This window comes from Neolamprologus brichardi, chromosome 15 (genome assembly GCF_056152115.1).
Source record: "Neolamprologus brichardi isolate AB-2024 chromosome 15, ASM5615211v1, whole genome shotgun sequence".
Lineage (NCBI taxonomy): Eukaryota > Metazoa > Chordata > Actinopteri > Cichliformes > Cichlidae > Neolamprologus > Neolamprologus brichardi.
In genome coordinates this window covers 6801295-6818178 of record NC_142118.1, presented here as the reverse complement: position 1 = coordinate 6818178, position 16884 = coordinate 6801295, and the positions used below count along the sequence as shown (strand labels likewise).

Below are 16884 nucleotides of genomic sequence, written 5' to 3'. Positions count from 1 at the left end.
GCTGTGGCTACAACTGTAGCTGCCTCCACCAGTGTGTGAATGAATAGTGGAATTGTTGAGTGCCCCGAAAAGCGCTATATAAATGCAATACATTATTATTATTATTGTATTGTTACCAAGAGAAAAAAAGTTTTACAACCACTCTCAAGTTTTAAATTACAACGTTAATTCCATACACAGATATCGGTTTCAACTGCCTTCATCACTGGGGTTTGAACTGAGATATCTCCTGTTTGTGATTAAACACATTCTGATGATTTCAATTCTTCTCTCACAACAGATTATTCAGCACCTTCTCTTTAAGTGACAGGTTATTCAGTGCCTATAGTTAAAGTTGAACTTAATTTACTTTTAAGACTTTAATTTTAAGTAGGGTTTATTTCACTAAACAAAGTATTTCACCTTTTCCAAATGTTGAAAGTGCAAATATCTTAGCTGTGTGCTGTGTTATTTCTTCTTTCTATTTAAAAAAAAAGGAGTTATAAGAATTTTCAGATTCAACCAACTAGAAACACTTTGTCAGTGTAAGATACAACTCACAGACAATTACAAAGCAGGTGTGTGTATAAATCAAAACCGAATGGCATGATTTGCAACTCTCATAAACACCTATGTTATTCACAAACAAGAATAGAAATCACATCAAATGTTTGAGCTGTGAAAATGTAGCATTTTAAGGAAAAAAAGAAGTCATTTTAAACATGTCTCCAAAACGTTGGGACAGGGCCATGTTTAGCAGTTTGTAGCATCACCTCTTTTTGACAGTCTGTAACCATCTGGGAACTGATAAGAGTAGTTGCTGGGCTTAGTGAATCGCGGGCCGACCAGTTCAGCACCCGGACTCTACTGCAGAGCCATGCTGTTGGACTAGCTGCAGTATACTGTTTAGTACTGGATGGGAGCATTTCCTGCTTTAAAACCTGTTTATATCTTTCAGCATTGATGGTGCCTGTCCATATGTATCTATAGGCACTAATGCATCACCATACCATCAGAGATACAGGCTTTACTCGTGAGTTACAAGCGATAGCAACTTCCATTAGGGCCTGAGGATCACAGAAATCCATTACTGATTTTAAGCCTTGTCTCTTGCGCGCAGAGATTTCTCCAGATTCTCTAAAATCTTTTGATAATATTATGTACTGTATATGGTTAAATATTTCACATATTTATTTTATGTCAAGGAACATTACTCTGAAAGTGTTCAACAATTGATAGACACATTTTTTTGCAGATTGGTAAAACCTTGCCCATCTTTACTTCTCAGAAACTAGGCCTCTCTAAAATCTACTCTTTTTTTTTATCAGGGATTGTAAAAAGAAAGAAATACGGTGTTTTAGCTTCTCCACAGTACATGCTTTCTGCCTTTTAGTGAGCTATACCCTCAGGTTTCTCAGACAGACTCTGGCTCCTTTTTTTTTCATTTTGTCTGTGGATTTAGGTTTCCTAGTTACTGAGCGATGTTCAGTGTGACGAGTGGAAATGGAAAAAGCACCACTTCAGCATCAAGTCAGACAGGATCCCTGCCCCTGATCAGCCTGACAAGCAATAACTTGTACAGCTTCACCATTTCACCGCACAGCACCGTGTACCTCGCTCAGAGCAGACGCCCTTTATTCTTATTAGGTTTTATGAGCACAAGGGCACATGCAATCCCAGGAGGCAGGAGTTTATCCCATTTCTTAAACATACCGTTTATCGAATGCCTGTTGCCATGGTAAACACTGCAAATGTAGTTAGTTATGCAACAGTAAGTCCGTAAAACCTAGTGGCATTATTCCAAGGTAGAGAAAAGTAATGGTATGGGTGATAAATTGAGAGATATGCATGTTCTTCCCGCTTCGATGTAGTTGACTGCAACATTTCTCCCCTTCGGAGCTTGAACAGAGTGTTCTGAACAAATGTTTGCAATGATAACGATGGCAAAGTGGCCTTCCTGCACTGCAGTTACACCTCCTAGTTTCGCAGTGTCTGTGAGTGGCTGATACACATGCACGTGCATGCTTTCAATCTCAACTCTTCTTCTTGGTGTATTTGTTTTACGGCTCCCATTTGGCATTTATAACAATGATTCAATTAATTTATTAAATGAAGTAAGAATGAAATGGGGTGTTGCGATGGTAAATGCCATTATCTGGCAAGGCCTGGACTCAGCTACCCACAGGTGTGATTGTTAAGTGTGAAGTTGTCAATACTACTAATCTGCAAATAAACCCAAAGTACAAAATAATAGGATGTAAGATTTACTAATGATATTTAATAAAGACATGCAGTGAGCTCCACATGTATTTGTAGATTCCCGTTCATGAGTTCCTCTTTCATGGAAAGAAGAGAAAGAAAAGTCATACAACATGAATATCAAGGTTTGCGGTTGGCAATTTCCAGCTAATTGCACCATTATTTGATACAGAAAAAAAAAATCATGTCTTACCTAATTTTCTCTTGACATCATTGTGGTAGTGGTTATAAGTGCATAATAACAGTTTAAGGGCAGCTCGTAGCTCAAATGTTTAGAGCCATATCTGCATATTTGTTCCTTTTAAATGGCTAAATTGTTTGCAGTGAAGCAGATTTTCTACGTATAAATCCTGAAATTTAAGATATCAGAAATTATCCAGAGAAGGAGTCAAAACACCCCTGATGGAGGATTTTGTCCACCACTCTATTCATGCTGTTCACAAGCAAAAACCTAAGCAAACACTTAGCTGAGTCTGTCAGATTATAAGTAGCAAGCTGTGCAAGTGTTATTAGTTGGTCTGTCTGCTTTACAATCTGCTAATTGAAGAAACTCCTGCTAGATTTTGGTTGTTATCACTTGAATAAACTAGCTCCATCTGTGATCATAGATGGTAGTGGATCACCCAAAGAACTTTCCACTTCCATCTGCACTTTTTCCGGGCTCTTGCTTAATAAATCTTGCACTAAGAGTCTACAGCTATATGAGAGGTTCTGTGAGCTGGGTTGAGAAATGATATGGAAAACCACAAATATCAACCTCTAGTGGCGCCAAAGGAAAAGTAAATGTCAGTGGCAGTGCAGTGTCAGGATATCTGAACTTTTACCAGGTCTTTGTTTTTCTTTCAACAGGCCAAAATCCTCAGGAACATTGGCCACATTGCTAAAATTACTTCCATTGCCGCTGTGTGCTACTTAGGCAAAGAAACCCCATTAGACAAAAGGAAGATAAGTGAATCATCATACTTTTCTACAATCATGATGCTCAAAATGTTCCCTTAGCAGTGATTCTGATAACACCTGGAAGTTTTGAACGGAGCGCAGGGAGAAATTAGTTGAATGTCAAGCAGCTGGTGTTCGGTAAGGATGGAAACTCTACGTTCTGCATGGCCTGAGAGCAATAATTCACTGATACCATCACGGGATGAGACCTGTTAGAAAAGCAAGGACAGATGCCATGGACGTGCATGCATAAGTGAGTCTCCCAGTGACGCAGTCAGTTCTACAACAGAAATGAAGAGGAGTTAACATTTTGAATGAAGCACAGTGCTTTTTAAGTTGATCTTAAACCAGCTGAGTAAATCCGCAGGTTAATACATGACCAGCACCACCAATTACCCCTCTCATTCACTGTTGCTTTATTCTCATAACATTCACAGTGTTCATTCTGAATCTTAACGATAGAGCTGTTGTCTATTTGTCTGCTAATCTTGCCTTGTGTTGTGGATGTATTGCTCTTTGATGAGAAATGGATTCATCTCCAATGAGCGAATCCATTACAGCTGTCTGTGGAATTGTACTGAAGATAAATTGTGTTGTGACGAAGATGTCGCATCCATTGGATTAAATCTATTTACGTGCTGATGATGTCCTCTAAAACTTAAACAAACGCTGGGGGAGTTGAGGGTGTGGAGAGGGTGCGGTGTATTATATTTTGTCACCAAGAGCAGGAGTGAAAATTTACAGCTTTAATCAATACTTTGATTGTTTTAAACAAAACAAAAACCAAAAAAAAAAAGAGACACCATCAAGAAAACAGAGATGTGGTTCATCAGGAGAAGGATGACAATATCATACATACAAGACCAAAAGAACACTGTGTCAGAAGTTCACATTGAAACAAGGAGGATTCTTTGGACACATTATGATAAGAGCAGGAATGCAATATAATAATATATTTTGTAAAGGGTGGAGGAAAGAAGGGGAAAGAAGCAGAGGTGGAAGGAAAGAAACCATCACTGACGGAATGAAAGACTGGATGAAGAAAGCAAATGAGCTGCTGCACTGTGTGAGAGACAGGGCATCCTGGAGGAACATGTTCGCCAATACTATTCGGCAAGGCACCTAAAAAGACAAACATTGCCCAAAATGACATCAATGCTTACTGGACTTTTGCAGACACGTAACTACCAACTGTGATTCTACAATCACCATTTACTCCCTAGACAAGCTGCCATTTTGGTATTATTTCTGTCGGTCATGGGACTTTGTGCTGCCACTACAGCAGGGTGACATCATGGTGACAATGTAGGATCAAGTAAATCCGGTTCCAAGCAAACAGGCTGACTCTGGAACAATCCGTGCATGATGTCAGATGAGAAACTTCTAAAAACTTTCATGCACAACATGGTGCATGGATAGCGACAAGGCCTTTTCTTAGAGCTTTTAGAGACCATCTAATTTTCACATTCACATTATTTGCCAGATTTCCTACTGGTATTTGGCTCTAGTAACTCTGTTTCTATTTCTGCATTATGTTTTCACAATTTCCAATATGTTTTTTAGGATTATAGTTTGTTGTTCTTATAAGAAACGTGCAGTACGACCCGTGAATACAGCTTGACCCTAACATGTCATTGTGTTTGATCCCACTGACAATGATGTCACATAATCTCCACCTTAAAATAACCTGTAATTCAAAGGATTACTTTCACAAGATGTAGGCTGAGAAAAACTCTACAGCTGTCTGATAGATCATTCTGAAACTACTAGTTACAGTCCATTTTCACAGAGCTTTTTTGGGTACCATGCCATGGACCTGCCAAGCGCAGCACTCGGGAACTATTGGGAGCACAAAATATTTAACTGACTGTTGATATTGCGCAGTGTTATCCTAAAAGCAGTGCTGTACCAATCTGATATTCAGTAGACATACTGGTTCAGCTCTCTAAATCAGGGGTATCAAACATAAGGTGCGGGGGCCAGAATCAGCCCAGCAATAGCTCCAGTCCGGCCCACTGAATGGCTTTGAACAATGTGAAGGCGGGCATAAATTTTAGACTTTTAACATTATTTATACAGGTTATACAGGTTTGTACAGGTTGTACAGCTTTGCCTACTGATAAAGACCTCAACCATGGTCATTCACACTAAACCAACACGTTCTCATCCCAACGCGTAACATACAGGCGACTGTGACAAATTGTCGATAGGCATGAGAGCGGGTTGGAATAAATCTATACATGTGTTTTACATGTGACACGAAAATCAACCTAACAAAGCATTATGAACGTTAAATCTGTTCACTTTCAGATCCTGAATTACTTTGGTAAACACTATGTGATAGGGTTAAGGTGATGGTTAAGGTTAGGATTAGGGCTGGAATAGACGGCCGGAGCTTCTGCTCTAAGTGTGTCTTACCGCTGCGAGCAGCCTTCTATTGGATTCAACTGACAACAGAGAGCGTTTCATAAGGATGTGGAAGGGTACCTTTCGCGTTACTATGTGACGCCTACGGGTGTGACAAATCGCCGGTTTGTTACGCGTTGGGAATGATAATGCTGTGTAATTAGGTAACCAATAAACAATTCAGTGAGAGAAAAGTTCTTGTCTTGTGCTATAGAATTTTTTTCAGAATTTACAGTGGGTCCACAGATAAACTTTCTTTTTTATGATTACAGGACAGTCTCAGCAATTAGTTACCAGATTTTTTTCTGTAATTTCACATATTTATTCCCTACAATTTACCCCCAAAGACTTGGGCTGACAAATTTCTTTCATTTACTGCAGAAGCATTTCTTTATTATGAAAAAATTGAGACATACTGTTGAAATTGTTCAATTTTTTTCTTAAATGAAGATATGTGAGGACTAAATGTCTAGTTAAGGAGTAAAGAGTTAAACTTCTTTACAATGACAGAAAGGGGAGTTTCACTCGTCCACCCCACTTGAACTCAAACTGGGGCTGTATGTGGCCCAAATTCTAAAACATGTTTGACATCCCTGCTCTAAATTGTCTAATAAATAAACAGGATAAATAACTTTTTTTAAATCTGTTTTTCTGTGTCATTTATTACGTTACTCATAAATGCCAATTCAGTTAATATAAATTCTGATATGTACAGTGGGGCAAAAAAGTATTTAGTCAGCCACCGATTGTGCAAGTTCCCCCACTTAAAATGATGACAGAGGTCAGTAATTTGCACCAGAGGTACACTTCAACTGTGAGAGACAGAATGTGAAAAAAAAATCTATGAATTCACATGGTAGGGTTTGTAAAGAATTTATTCGTAAATCAGGGTGGAAAATAAGTATTTGGTCACCTCAAACAAGGAAAATCCCTGGCTCTCACAGACCTGTAACGTCTTCTGCAAGAAGCTTTTCTGTCCCCCACTCGTTACCTGTATGAATGGCACCTGTTTGACCTCATCATCTGTATAAAAGACACCTGTCCACAGCCTCAACCAGTCAGACTCCAAACTCCGCCATGGCCAAGACCAAAGAGCTTTCGAAGGACACCAGGAAAAGAATTGTAGACCTGCACCAGACTGGGAAGAGTGAATCTACAATAGGCAAGCAGCTTGGTGTGAAAAAATCAACTGTGGGAGCAATCATCAGAAAATGGAAGACATACAAGACCACTGATAATCTCCCTCGATCTGGGGCTCCACGCAAGATCTCATCCCGTGGGGTCAAAATGATCATGAGAACGGTGAGCAAAGATCCCAGAACCACACGGGGGGACCTGGTGAATGACCTGCAGAGAGCTGGGACCAAAGTAACAAAGGTCACCATCAGTAACACACTACAACGGCAGGGAATCAAATCCCGCAGTGCCAGACGTGTTCCGCTGCTGAAGCCAGTGCATGTCCAGGCCCGTCTGAAGTTTGCCAGAGAGCACATGGATGATACAACAGAGGATTGGGAGAATGTCATGTGGTCAGATGAAACCAAAGTAGAACTTTTTGGTATAAACTCAACTCGTCGTGTTTGGAGGAAGAAGAATACTGAGTTGCATCCCAAGAACACCATACCTACTGCGAAGCATGGGGGTGGAAACATCATGCTATGGGGCTGTTTTTCTGCCAAGGGGACAGGACGACTGATCCGTGTTAAGGACAGAATGAATGGGGCCAAGTATCGTGAGATTTTGAGCCAAAACCTCCTTCCATCAGTGAGAACTTTGAAGATGAAACGAGGCTGGGTCTTCCAACATGACAATGATCCAAAACACACCGCCCGGGCAACAAAGGAGTGGCTCCGTAAGAAGCATTTGAAAGTCCTGGAGTGGCCTAGCCAGTCTCCAGACCTCAACCCCATAGAAAATCTGTGGCGGGAGTTGAAAGTCCGTGTTGCTCGGCGACAGCCCCAAAACATCACTGCTCTTGAGAAGATCTGCATGGAGGAATGGGCCAAAATACCAGCTACTGTGTGTGCAAACCTGGTAAAGACCTATAGTAAACGTTTGACCTCTGTTATTGCCAACAAAGGTTATGTTACAAAGTATTGAGTAGTATTTTTTGTTATTGACCAAATACTTATTTTCCACCCTGATTTACGAATAAATTCTTTACAAATCCTACCATGTGAATTCATGGATTTTTTTTTCACATTCTGTCTCTCACAGTTGAAGTGTACCTCTGGTGCAAATTACTGACCTCTGTCATCATTTTAAGTGGGGGAACTTGCACAATCGGTGGCTGACTAAATACTTTTTTGCCCCACTGTATTTATTTATTACATGTTGGACACGGTTAACAAAGCAGTATTTTAGTCCATCATAATAATAATAAATGCCCAGTGTCTTTCTCAAAGTGAAGAATAAAGATAAAATCAATTCCCTGGTTTTAAGTGCTCCTAATTTAAGCATATTCTCTGTGCAGAGTTGTAACATGCAAACAAGCCGACATAGCTAATGGTAATTTTCATCAGTCGATTATGTCTCAGAGACAGGGTTACTCAGCTGTGTGTGGGGACCAGGCTATATGCAGCCATTCCTCCCAATCAGAGAAAGAAAACAAAAAACAACAGTAGGTGATTTCACTGATTAGTATCTCCACTTTAGATGAAGTTATGCTAATCACTGAAATTACTTGCAGGCATGCACTTTAGACCACGGAGCCAGCAGACAGCCTCTTAGATAATGTTGTTTAATATAATTATCACTTTGTTTGTGCTATTAGGATGTACAATAGCGTTGAGGGGGGAAAAAAAACGTAATTAAAGAAGTAACGCTCGTGCATTTCCCCACTGTGCTATCGTCTGGGATTGAAGGCCTACATTTCACTGAGCACGCTCCAGTTCTCCCCGGAGAAGCCTTTTATGCTCTACGTCAGTACAGCTGATATTCACTCTGTGGAACAAACTGTAAAGAAATTGAAAGTTTAGAAAACTAATTAGTCCACTCTTCGAAATTAACACAGTAATTCACTGTAAAAGGCAGGCAGCAAACCAATTAACGATTTATCATATACACTTTATGAAATAAATGAACCATGGGACAAAGCCCAACGAGACTGACTGTGGAACAAGTTGTTTTCTTATGAGACAAATATTCTCATCTGTTGTAGGGAAAAAAAACTAAAATAGATTTGCGGTCACAGTTGTTACATCACATGAAGTCGGTAAACTGGAGACGAAAATCCAACTGCTGCGAGACACTTAGAAAAGCAAACTAGTCCATCACACACCCAACTAACCACCCAGACAAACAAAAACATGCAGTGTTGAAGAACCTGACAGCTGCAACGCCTCAGTGGCTATTTGTCTTCCTCACACTGTCCAGACTTGTCTACATTTAGATTCCCCCCACCATCGAAACATGAGAGCCTTTAATTCTTGAAAACACAAGCATTACCCCTTTTTGTCAAGTTGTCAGATATTACCTGTTAGTATTGATCCAGCACCATTAACGTTGCTCCAGGATCCAATCACCTGTGGTGTGTAAGTTCAAACTTGACAAGAGCAAATAATGAGATTAACCTGTTCATGTTCATTTTTCGGTGTTTTCTTTAATGAGGTCCTCTGAGCTCTTTTTAAGCCGAATGTCATCCAGTCATCCATGCACACCCCCAATCATTATCACCTTTCAAACATGCTTTGCCACTTAAATAATGTGTCATAAAGTAGGACATTTCAAAACAGGTGAGTTTACAAATGTAATTCAACTCTTTCTGAACTTTTGGCTCATGCTCTTGCCTTTCGTTAAGGACTCTTTAATGTTATGGGAGCTTGAGATGCCATAAACATCAAGGAAAAAGATCATAATGATACTCAATAACAATTTGTTTATTAGCAGTAAGAAAGTAGTATATAATCCACCTTGGATGGCGGATATGGTTTAAAGACAAGACTTTAACCCAGGAGACTGGGGTATGTTTTTCTATATCAAACAAAATGTCTTTCACGTCATTATTTCTAGAATTAATTGCCTATTATTTTCATATTGATCAAAAATACACTATATGAAGTAAGTACTAGATTCCACCTCCTAATCTTCTAATTGGAGTGTTTTCAGTCCCAATACCATATACTCACTGAATGCAAGTGCGGTATTGTAACAGATTGCCATCACTGCAATAAATACGTTTGTAAAATCTCTCCCCCCAGGTATTCAACAGTCAACTCTCAGTGGTATTACTGAAAAGGAACCACATCAGACCATGTAAAGTTACAAAAATAATAATAAAAAAATCAAATATGATGGTTTAACTCATTTTACTTAATTTTCTAAGACAGCGGTCCCTAACCTTTTTTGCGCCACGGTCCGGTTTAATGACAGACACTATTTTCACAGACTGGCTTTTAAGGTGTGGCGGATAAACACAACAAAATAAAATGATACGACCAAGGCAAAAACTGTGGTATTTTGTAAATATAAAAATAAACGCGAATTCACTGTGTAATTGCGTAACTTTATTAGCGGCGTCCTCCTGAAATGCGCCAACAACATTGAGAGTAACGTTCTCCTCTCTGCTCTCTGGTTGCTATGGTAACGCATAAATATTTCTTTCAAAATAAGACACCCAACTACAACACGGGAAAAGACCCAGGGGAACCAAGTTAACGATAAAAACCCTGAAAACCATAAAGCCTTAACTCTCGTGGCCTGGTACCAAATGGCTCACGAACCGGTACCGGTCCGTGGCCCGGGGGTTGGGGACCTCTGTTCTAAGACATACACAAAAAGTTATTTTGTGGTTTTTTTTTTTGCTTGTGTTAGGAGTTTTTTTGATCACTAGCAGACCTAATCAGCTCTAGCTAGGTCATTCTACCGCTGAAATGACAGAAAAATATTCATAAACTCTTTCCTCTTGTTGCTTGGGTTTGGAAATGTGATAAAAAAGACACAAACCCTATTAAAAGTATTACATTTACTAGAACTCTATGGAAAGTTCAAACTTGACAAGACAATGACAATGTAAAGTTACAAAAATAAAAACCTTCAACGCTCCCCTGACATTAACATCAGCCTAGAAACTGCACTGAGAGCTTCATGCCCTGGCTTTCTGCAGTGTAGCAGCTCCACTAGGTGTAATGTGTACGTTGCTCAGTACGTTTGTCTATATAAGGCCAGATTTATTAAACAGGGAGTGAAGGCAGTTCCTAAGTAACACTCATAGGTGTGGCTCAGTTTTACGAGATATTTAAGAAAGTTGTACTGTTTTTTAAACACAGAAGCAGTCGGTTAATTACGATATTAAAAAACAATCGTTCTCATTGTTAAATATCAGCAGAATTAGCAGTAAACTGCACATTGCAAATGTTTCAGTTTGCGTGCTTGATTTAAATATTCTCTGCTTTATAATTTGCCCCTTGAGAAAGGAGCTCCTAGAAATCCAACAGAGTCAGTCTGAAAAATCTCTTACATGTAACCTTGCGCTCCTTTTTTTTTAAAATACAGATGATTCTTTTATAACAGTAATTTTCTTTAACGTCAAAACCCAGTTTGCACAAGTGCAATGCATACATAAATCCGGCCCATAGTTTAGTCCCATTTAGATTTTTGCAAAACAATATAGTTCGATTATAAGACACCTTTTTCACAAAGTTAGTCACATGTTAGAAAGCCTTTGTGCCAGAAAAGGAAGTTACAATAAATACGAAGCTTTAAGGACACCAACAGACCAATGCTGGATTATGTGCCAAGCATCGGTTATTCAGACAATCAACCTGATAACGACCAGTCATTTAGTTTACGGTGTAACTCAAGCAAACTCTAACCCACACTTAGTCAATTACACTAAACAAGGCTGGCGGTCGCCTGGTGAACCTGTCAGACTGTTGAGTTTGTGCTCATGGAGCATGACAGTGTTTCAACACACCAATTACAGTGAGACAGTGGTACAGCTGTGCGGCGGCTTGGCACTCAGCCACACTATAAGCACCACTATCGATTGTCAGAGAGACACAGAGTAGGCATGAGAAGGGGACACTCATGCACTGCAAGAGAGCGAGATGCAGAATGAAATCGAAAAGACGGAGAGTCACTCGCTTCCGAAACCTTTTCCCTGTTCTTTGTTGGCGTAATGATGCACGACCGTGGCATTAAAGCTCTGACTTGTTTATTGTGCGCACTTCCTTATTTGAATGTATGTGTACAAACAGAGCTACAGTACAGAGGAAACTGATATGAGAAGTGGCAGGCCTCCCTCATTCTCGCTTTTTACTTCTCTCTGTATGTTCTCTCTTCTGATCCTCCTAATTATCACAGTTTGACAGTGCAGGAGGGGAAGAAATACTGAGGGCAGAGAGAAACAGAGAGGAAAACTATCACGTTTGCAAAAATGAAATAAAACAGAGAGACAGGCAGAAAACAGAGATAGAGGAACAGTTTCTAAAGCAGCTTATCCAGCCTATTCTATGTTAATGAGGGTATGAGTTATTAACTTAATGGAGACTCATTTTAGTCTAAAACAGGTACTAAAAAGGTCCAACCCGCTGCAGCAGACAAAGGAGCTGTCATGGCTGTGGTACACTTTAGAATACGTTCAACTTATAGCCGAATATAATTTGAATAATTGCAATTTTAAAAGCACCGTATCACATATCCATACACAGACAAAAAAAGTACAAAGCCTAGGATGTAATTGCCGCATATGTTAATACTTACCTGCACATGTAAACTAATGCAGAGATAGACACACATTTAAATAACTGGGATTTTTTTTTTCTTTTTAGTCAAATAAAAGAACGATGTTATTATTTATGATCAAAAAAGATTTATTTATGGTTGGAAACAAGAAAGGCTAGATGTACTTTAATCTAACAACACCCTCAAATATGATGGTTTAACTCATTTTACTTAATTTTCTAAGACAGCGGTCCCTAACCTTTTTTGCGCCACGGTCCGGTTTAATGACAGACACTATTTTCACAGACTGGCTTTTAAGGTGTGGCGGATAAACACAACAAAATAAAATGATACGACCAAGGCAAAAACTGTGGTATTTTGTAAATATAAAAATAAACGCGAATTCACTGTGTAATTGCGTAACTTTATTAGCGGCGTCCTCCTGAAATGCGCCAACAACATTGAGAGTAACGTTCTCCTCTCTGCTCGCTGGTTGCTATGGTAACGCATAAATATTTCTTTCAAAATAAGACACCCAACTACAACACGGGAAAAGACCCAGGGAAACCAAGTTAACGATAAAAACCCTGAAGACCATAAAGCCTTAACTCTCGCTGCCTGGTACCAAATGACTCACGAACCGGTACCGGTCCGTGGCCCGGGGGTTGGGGACCTCTGTTCTAAGACATACACAAAAAGTTATTTTGTGGGTTTTTTTGCTTGTGTTAGGAGTTTTTTTGATCACTAGCAGACCTAATCAGCTCTAGCTAGGTCATTCTACCGCTGAAATGACAGAAAAATATTCATAAACTCTTTCCTCTTATTGCTTGGGTTTGGAAATGTGATAAAAAGACACAAACCCTATTAAAAATATTACATTTACTAGAACTCTATGGAAATAATAATAAATTGGATGAATCTGCTAGGTAGGACAGGATTAACACACTTTTGAAGAGTTAATGGTTGACAGCTGCATTCATTTAAATCCATTTCCTTATCTCCAAATACTCTACACCAGTACTGAGCAGCTATCACTGGACAGAGCCTTAGTGCTCTCGTGGTGCGAAGTTGCAGGTGAGTGCAGCCACCTGTACGCAGGCCCACTCAATGCACAGGCATTAGGTTTTTCCTTTGAAGGCTGCCTGATGTTCCCCTCATAATTATGGCAAATTTAGTCGGCTCTAAACTGCTACATTTGTATCTACAGTACCAGCAGGTCATGACTGCCTTTTAAAGCAATAAACCCCGAGTATGTCTACTACATGCAGGCACTTGAGTTTGAAATTACAGCGCATTGTACTTATTCATCTCAAGTACTTACAGCCAGGAGTATCTGCAGCGAAGAATGAGCCACCTCTATGAACTGAAAATCCATCAGACAGCCAGATATAGATATATATCGGTGGTCCTCGGGTGCCCAAGAGGGAGGAGGGGTGATGGGCGTCACCCTGCATCCTGGGCCATTCTCCATCCACCAGGAGCGGTGCATGGACAGGTTAAATGTCAGGACAAGGTCAGAGTCCTGGCAAACAGAGAGAGACAGACAGAAAGAGGTTGATTACATCCTCAGACAGAACACAAACAAGGAGCAAAGCAGAGGCCGTCTGAATATGTCGCACCCTGAGAGCTAGACAGAAAGGTAAGGAGAGAGGTTTGATCTAAGATTTAGATTTAAACTCACCAGCAACTTTATTAGGCATACCTGTTCAGCTGCTCATTGATGCATATGTCTATTTAGACACATGGCAGCACCTCAGTGCATTTAGGCATGTAGACATGGTAAAGACGACCTGCTGAAGTTGAAACTGAGCGTCAGAGTAGGGTAGAAAGGTGATTTTAAGGGAATTTGAGCATGACATGGTTGCAAATGCCAGACGGGCAGACAGTCAGAGTATTTCAGAAGCTGCTGATCTGCTGGGGATTTCCCACACAGCCATCTTTTAGAGATGAGAAAAGGGCAAATTGGGCATAAACAACATGAAAGCGTGGAACCATCCTGCTTCGTAGTGGAAACATTTTCTTCCTGTGCACGAGCTGAGCATCATTTAAACTGGTTTCTTGAACATGACAATGAGTTCAGTGTAATCAAATGATCTCCACAGCCACCAGATCTCAATCTAATAGAGCACCTTTGAGATGTGGTGGAGTGGGAGATTTGCACGATGGATATGCAGCCGGCAAATCTGCAGCAACTGTGTGATGCTATCAAGTAAACATGGATCCAAATCTCAGAGCCATATTTCTAGCAACTTGTTGTGCCACGAAGAGTTAAGGTAGTCCAACCTGGTGCTAGCAAGGCGTACCTAATAAAAGTAATTCCAGTGATCCTGGGCCTGGATGTGAATTGTGCACATGCAGCTACTGTCATCATTATCACTATGACAATGATGACTTGGAAACTTAACCAGAATCAGAATCAACCTATCAGTAATTAGCATCTGTGATTTTTGCCTTGCTAATCATGGGACGAAGGAATAAAGAAGGAATAAATATTCAATAACACTCAAAACATATTAAAAGGCCCCCCCCCCACCAACACACACACACAAAAAGTCATTTTTTATGATCTGAAACTTAAGGTTAGGTTTATGGTAGGGTCACTAGAGTGTTAACTTTACTGTGGGGGTTTATAGCTGCACTGCCAACGTGGCTCCATAAATGTCAGCAGCATCATTCACTATACTACTCTGACCCAGATTTAATTATCTTTTCACATACTGCCATGTATTTCCATAAAACTGCAGAAACTCATTTGAGTGGAAGAGCCCTAATGACTGGCGATTCCTTAACTTTTCTTCTAGCATCAGCAGCAGGTTTCTACATCTCCAGATGACTTTTGCTCGCAGACCTTTACTGCGCTGCCACTTTGATTTAAAACTTTCCAGCTCTAACTGCACCACTGTTGTGTCGTACTTTGTGCTTAGAGTTAAACGGCAACTTACTGTAATGCTAACTTGCAAGATGAGAACACGGTAAGCGTGCTAGCAGCTGACGTTAGCATTTTAACCTACATAACTGCACAACATCACAAAGCCACTAGCTACAGTCTGATAGCGTGTACTCATATGAGGCAGGATTGCCTTATATCGTACAGATTTGTTAATTACCTAAAACAGAGAAAGCAGCTGTCACACTTTATGTCCAAATAAGCATGAACAGTCCCCTCACTGATGGAACAAACTCTAAACTTTTACATTTTCTGTCCTAAGTCATTTCAGTTCAGCAACGCTGAAATGGGCCCAGTGTGGAGCGTCTGTAGAGGCTCCTCGTCATTACATTTTCTAAAAGCCTCAAAGACGCACAATGTATCAGCTGTGATTGTCGTCTCGGATTAAACAATGCACATATTAACGACTCCATTTAGCAAGAGGAGGCATAGATCATTAAACAGACAACCATGCGAACCACTCGGGCGTCTGTCCATGTGTTACTTCGCCATTAGCCGAATGAGAGGCCCTAATGGTCTTTAAAAGCACCATAGATCTTTATACTAAGATATAGAAAGAAAAAAACATCATAAAACCAATTTTCTTGTGTGTGTCACTCAGATTTAGAAAAAAAAAATCTATTAGTTTTTGTTGCAAGAAAGTGTGCCTATTGTGGTTTGATGGTACCCAAGAAGAAGATGAAACAAAGTCTACATAGCGTCCTCACAACAGTCCCATAAGTACACTGTCTGCATTTAAAGTCTATTTCTATTGAAGCATATAAATCCTTAAAGAGAGCTTTAAATAGAAACCCTGTTCTTACATTACCTGTTTCTACTCCATATATCCCACCTTATCTTGTCCTTGTCTGTCCCTCTTAACCTCCCACCACATCCACACTTGGCTCTGTCACCTCTTTCTGTACCGTTACTTAATTTTTTCCTGCTCTCTCTCTTTCTCTCTCTCCATTCATTTATATTGTGATCTCACCCTCCTTCCCCCCTTTTCTCCCCTTCTTATTCTTCTTCTTTCCGTGGCCTCTCTCTATTTCAGCATAATGAGTAAATGCCTCATTAGCGCAGAGCTCTGATTAATGCCATCTCCCCTTGTTGTGCTCCTCTTTTTAATGAGTAAAATCTCTCTAATTTTCTCTCTTGCTCCCTTTCTGCCATCACTCTCTCCGTGCCTGTCACTGCGTCGCCGCAGCTTTCTCTCTGTCTTCTTCTTTTTCACTATATTTCTTCATTCCTCGCACCCCCCCCCCCCCCCCTTTCCTCCTCTCACTCTATACACCTGCTGAAATGCTGGTGAAACAGGTAATAATGATTCCAGCACAGCATCATCCATCAGTACTTTCATAACAGGCATTTTCAAATCACAAGTAATTCTCGTTAAAAGGCTGAATTTGGCAAAATGTTATGAAGACCTGAGAGAATGCGATGCCAACTCTTCTCATTCTGTGAAGGAAGCATTTATGGACATGACAAGAATAATGCGTTAAGATGCTTGGCTAAATTAGTTTGGCTAAATCGCTAACCACTCGGGGAATGAGCAAACAGAAGGAGCTGCGGTGTTTAATTTTAGATAAGGGAAATACATTTTACAAAAAGTGTTTTGGAAAAAGCTTCACTTTTTTTTAGCGTTGATTATAAAATATATGAAATGTTTCCTCTTTCATTGAGAAAGAAAATGAGACATGTCTAATTCTAAA

At 40.0% G+C, this 16884-nt stretch overlaps 1 protein-coding gene across 2 annotated transcripts in view; it reads right to left on the bottom strand.

The window, feature by feature from the left end:
• Positions 1-16884, bottom strand: part of nkain2 (sodium/potassium transporting ATPase interacting 2) — a 107760-nt gene that overhangs the window by 20026 nt on the left and 70850 nt on the right. For both annotated transcript variants that reach the window (XM_087852130.1, XM_006793088.2), the window contains one exon: positions 13568-13768. In XM_087852130.1, the coding sequence (XP_087708256.1) occupies positions 13568-13768 (201 nt within the window). The remainder of the gene's footprint in view (positions 1-13567; positions 13769-16884) is intronic.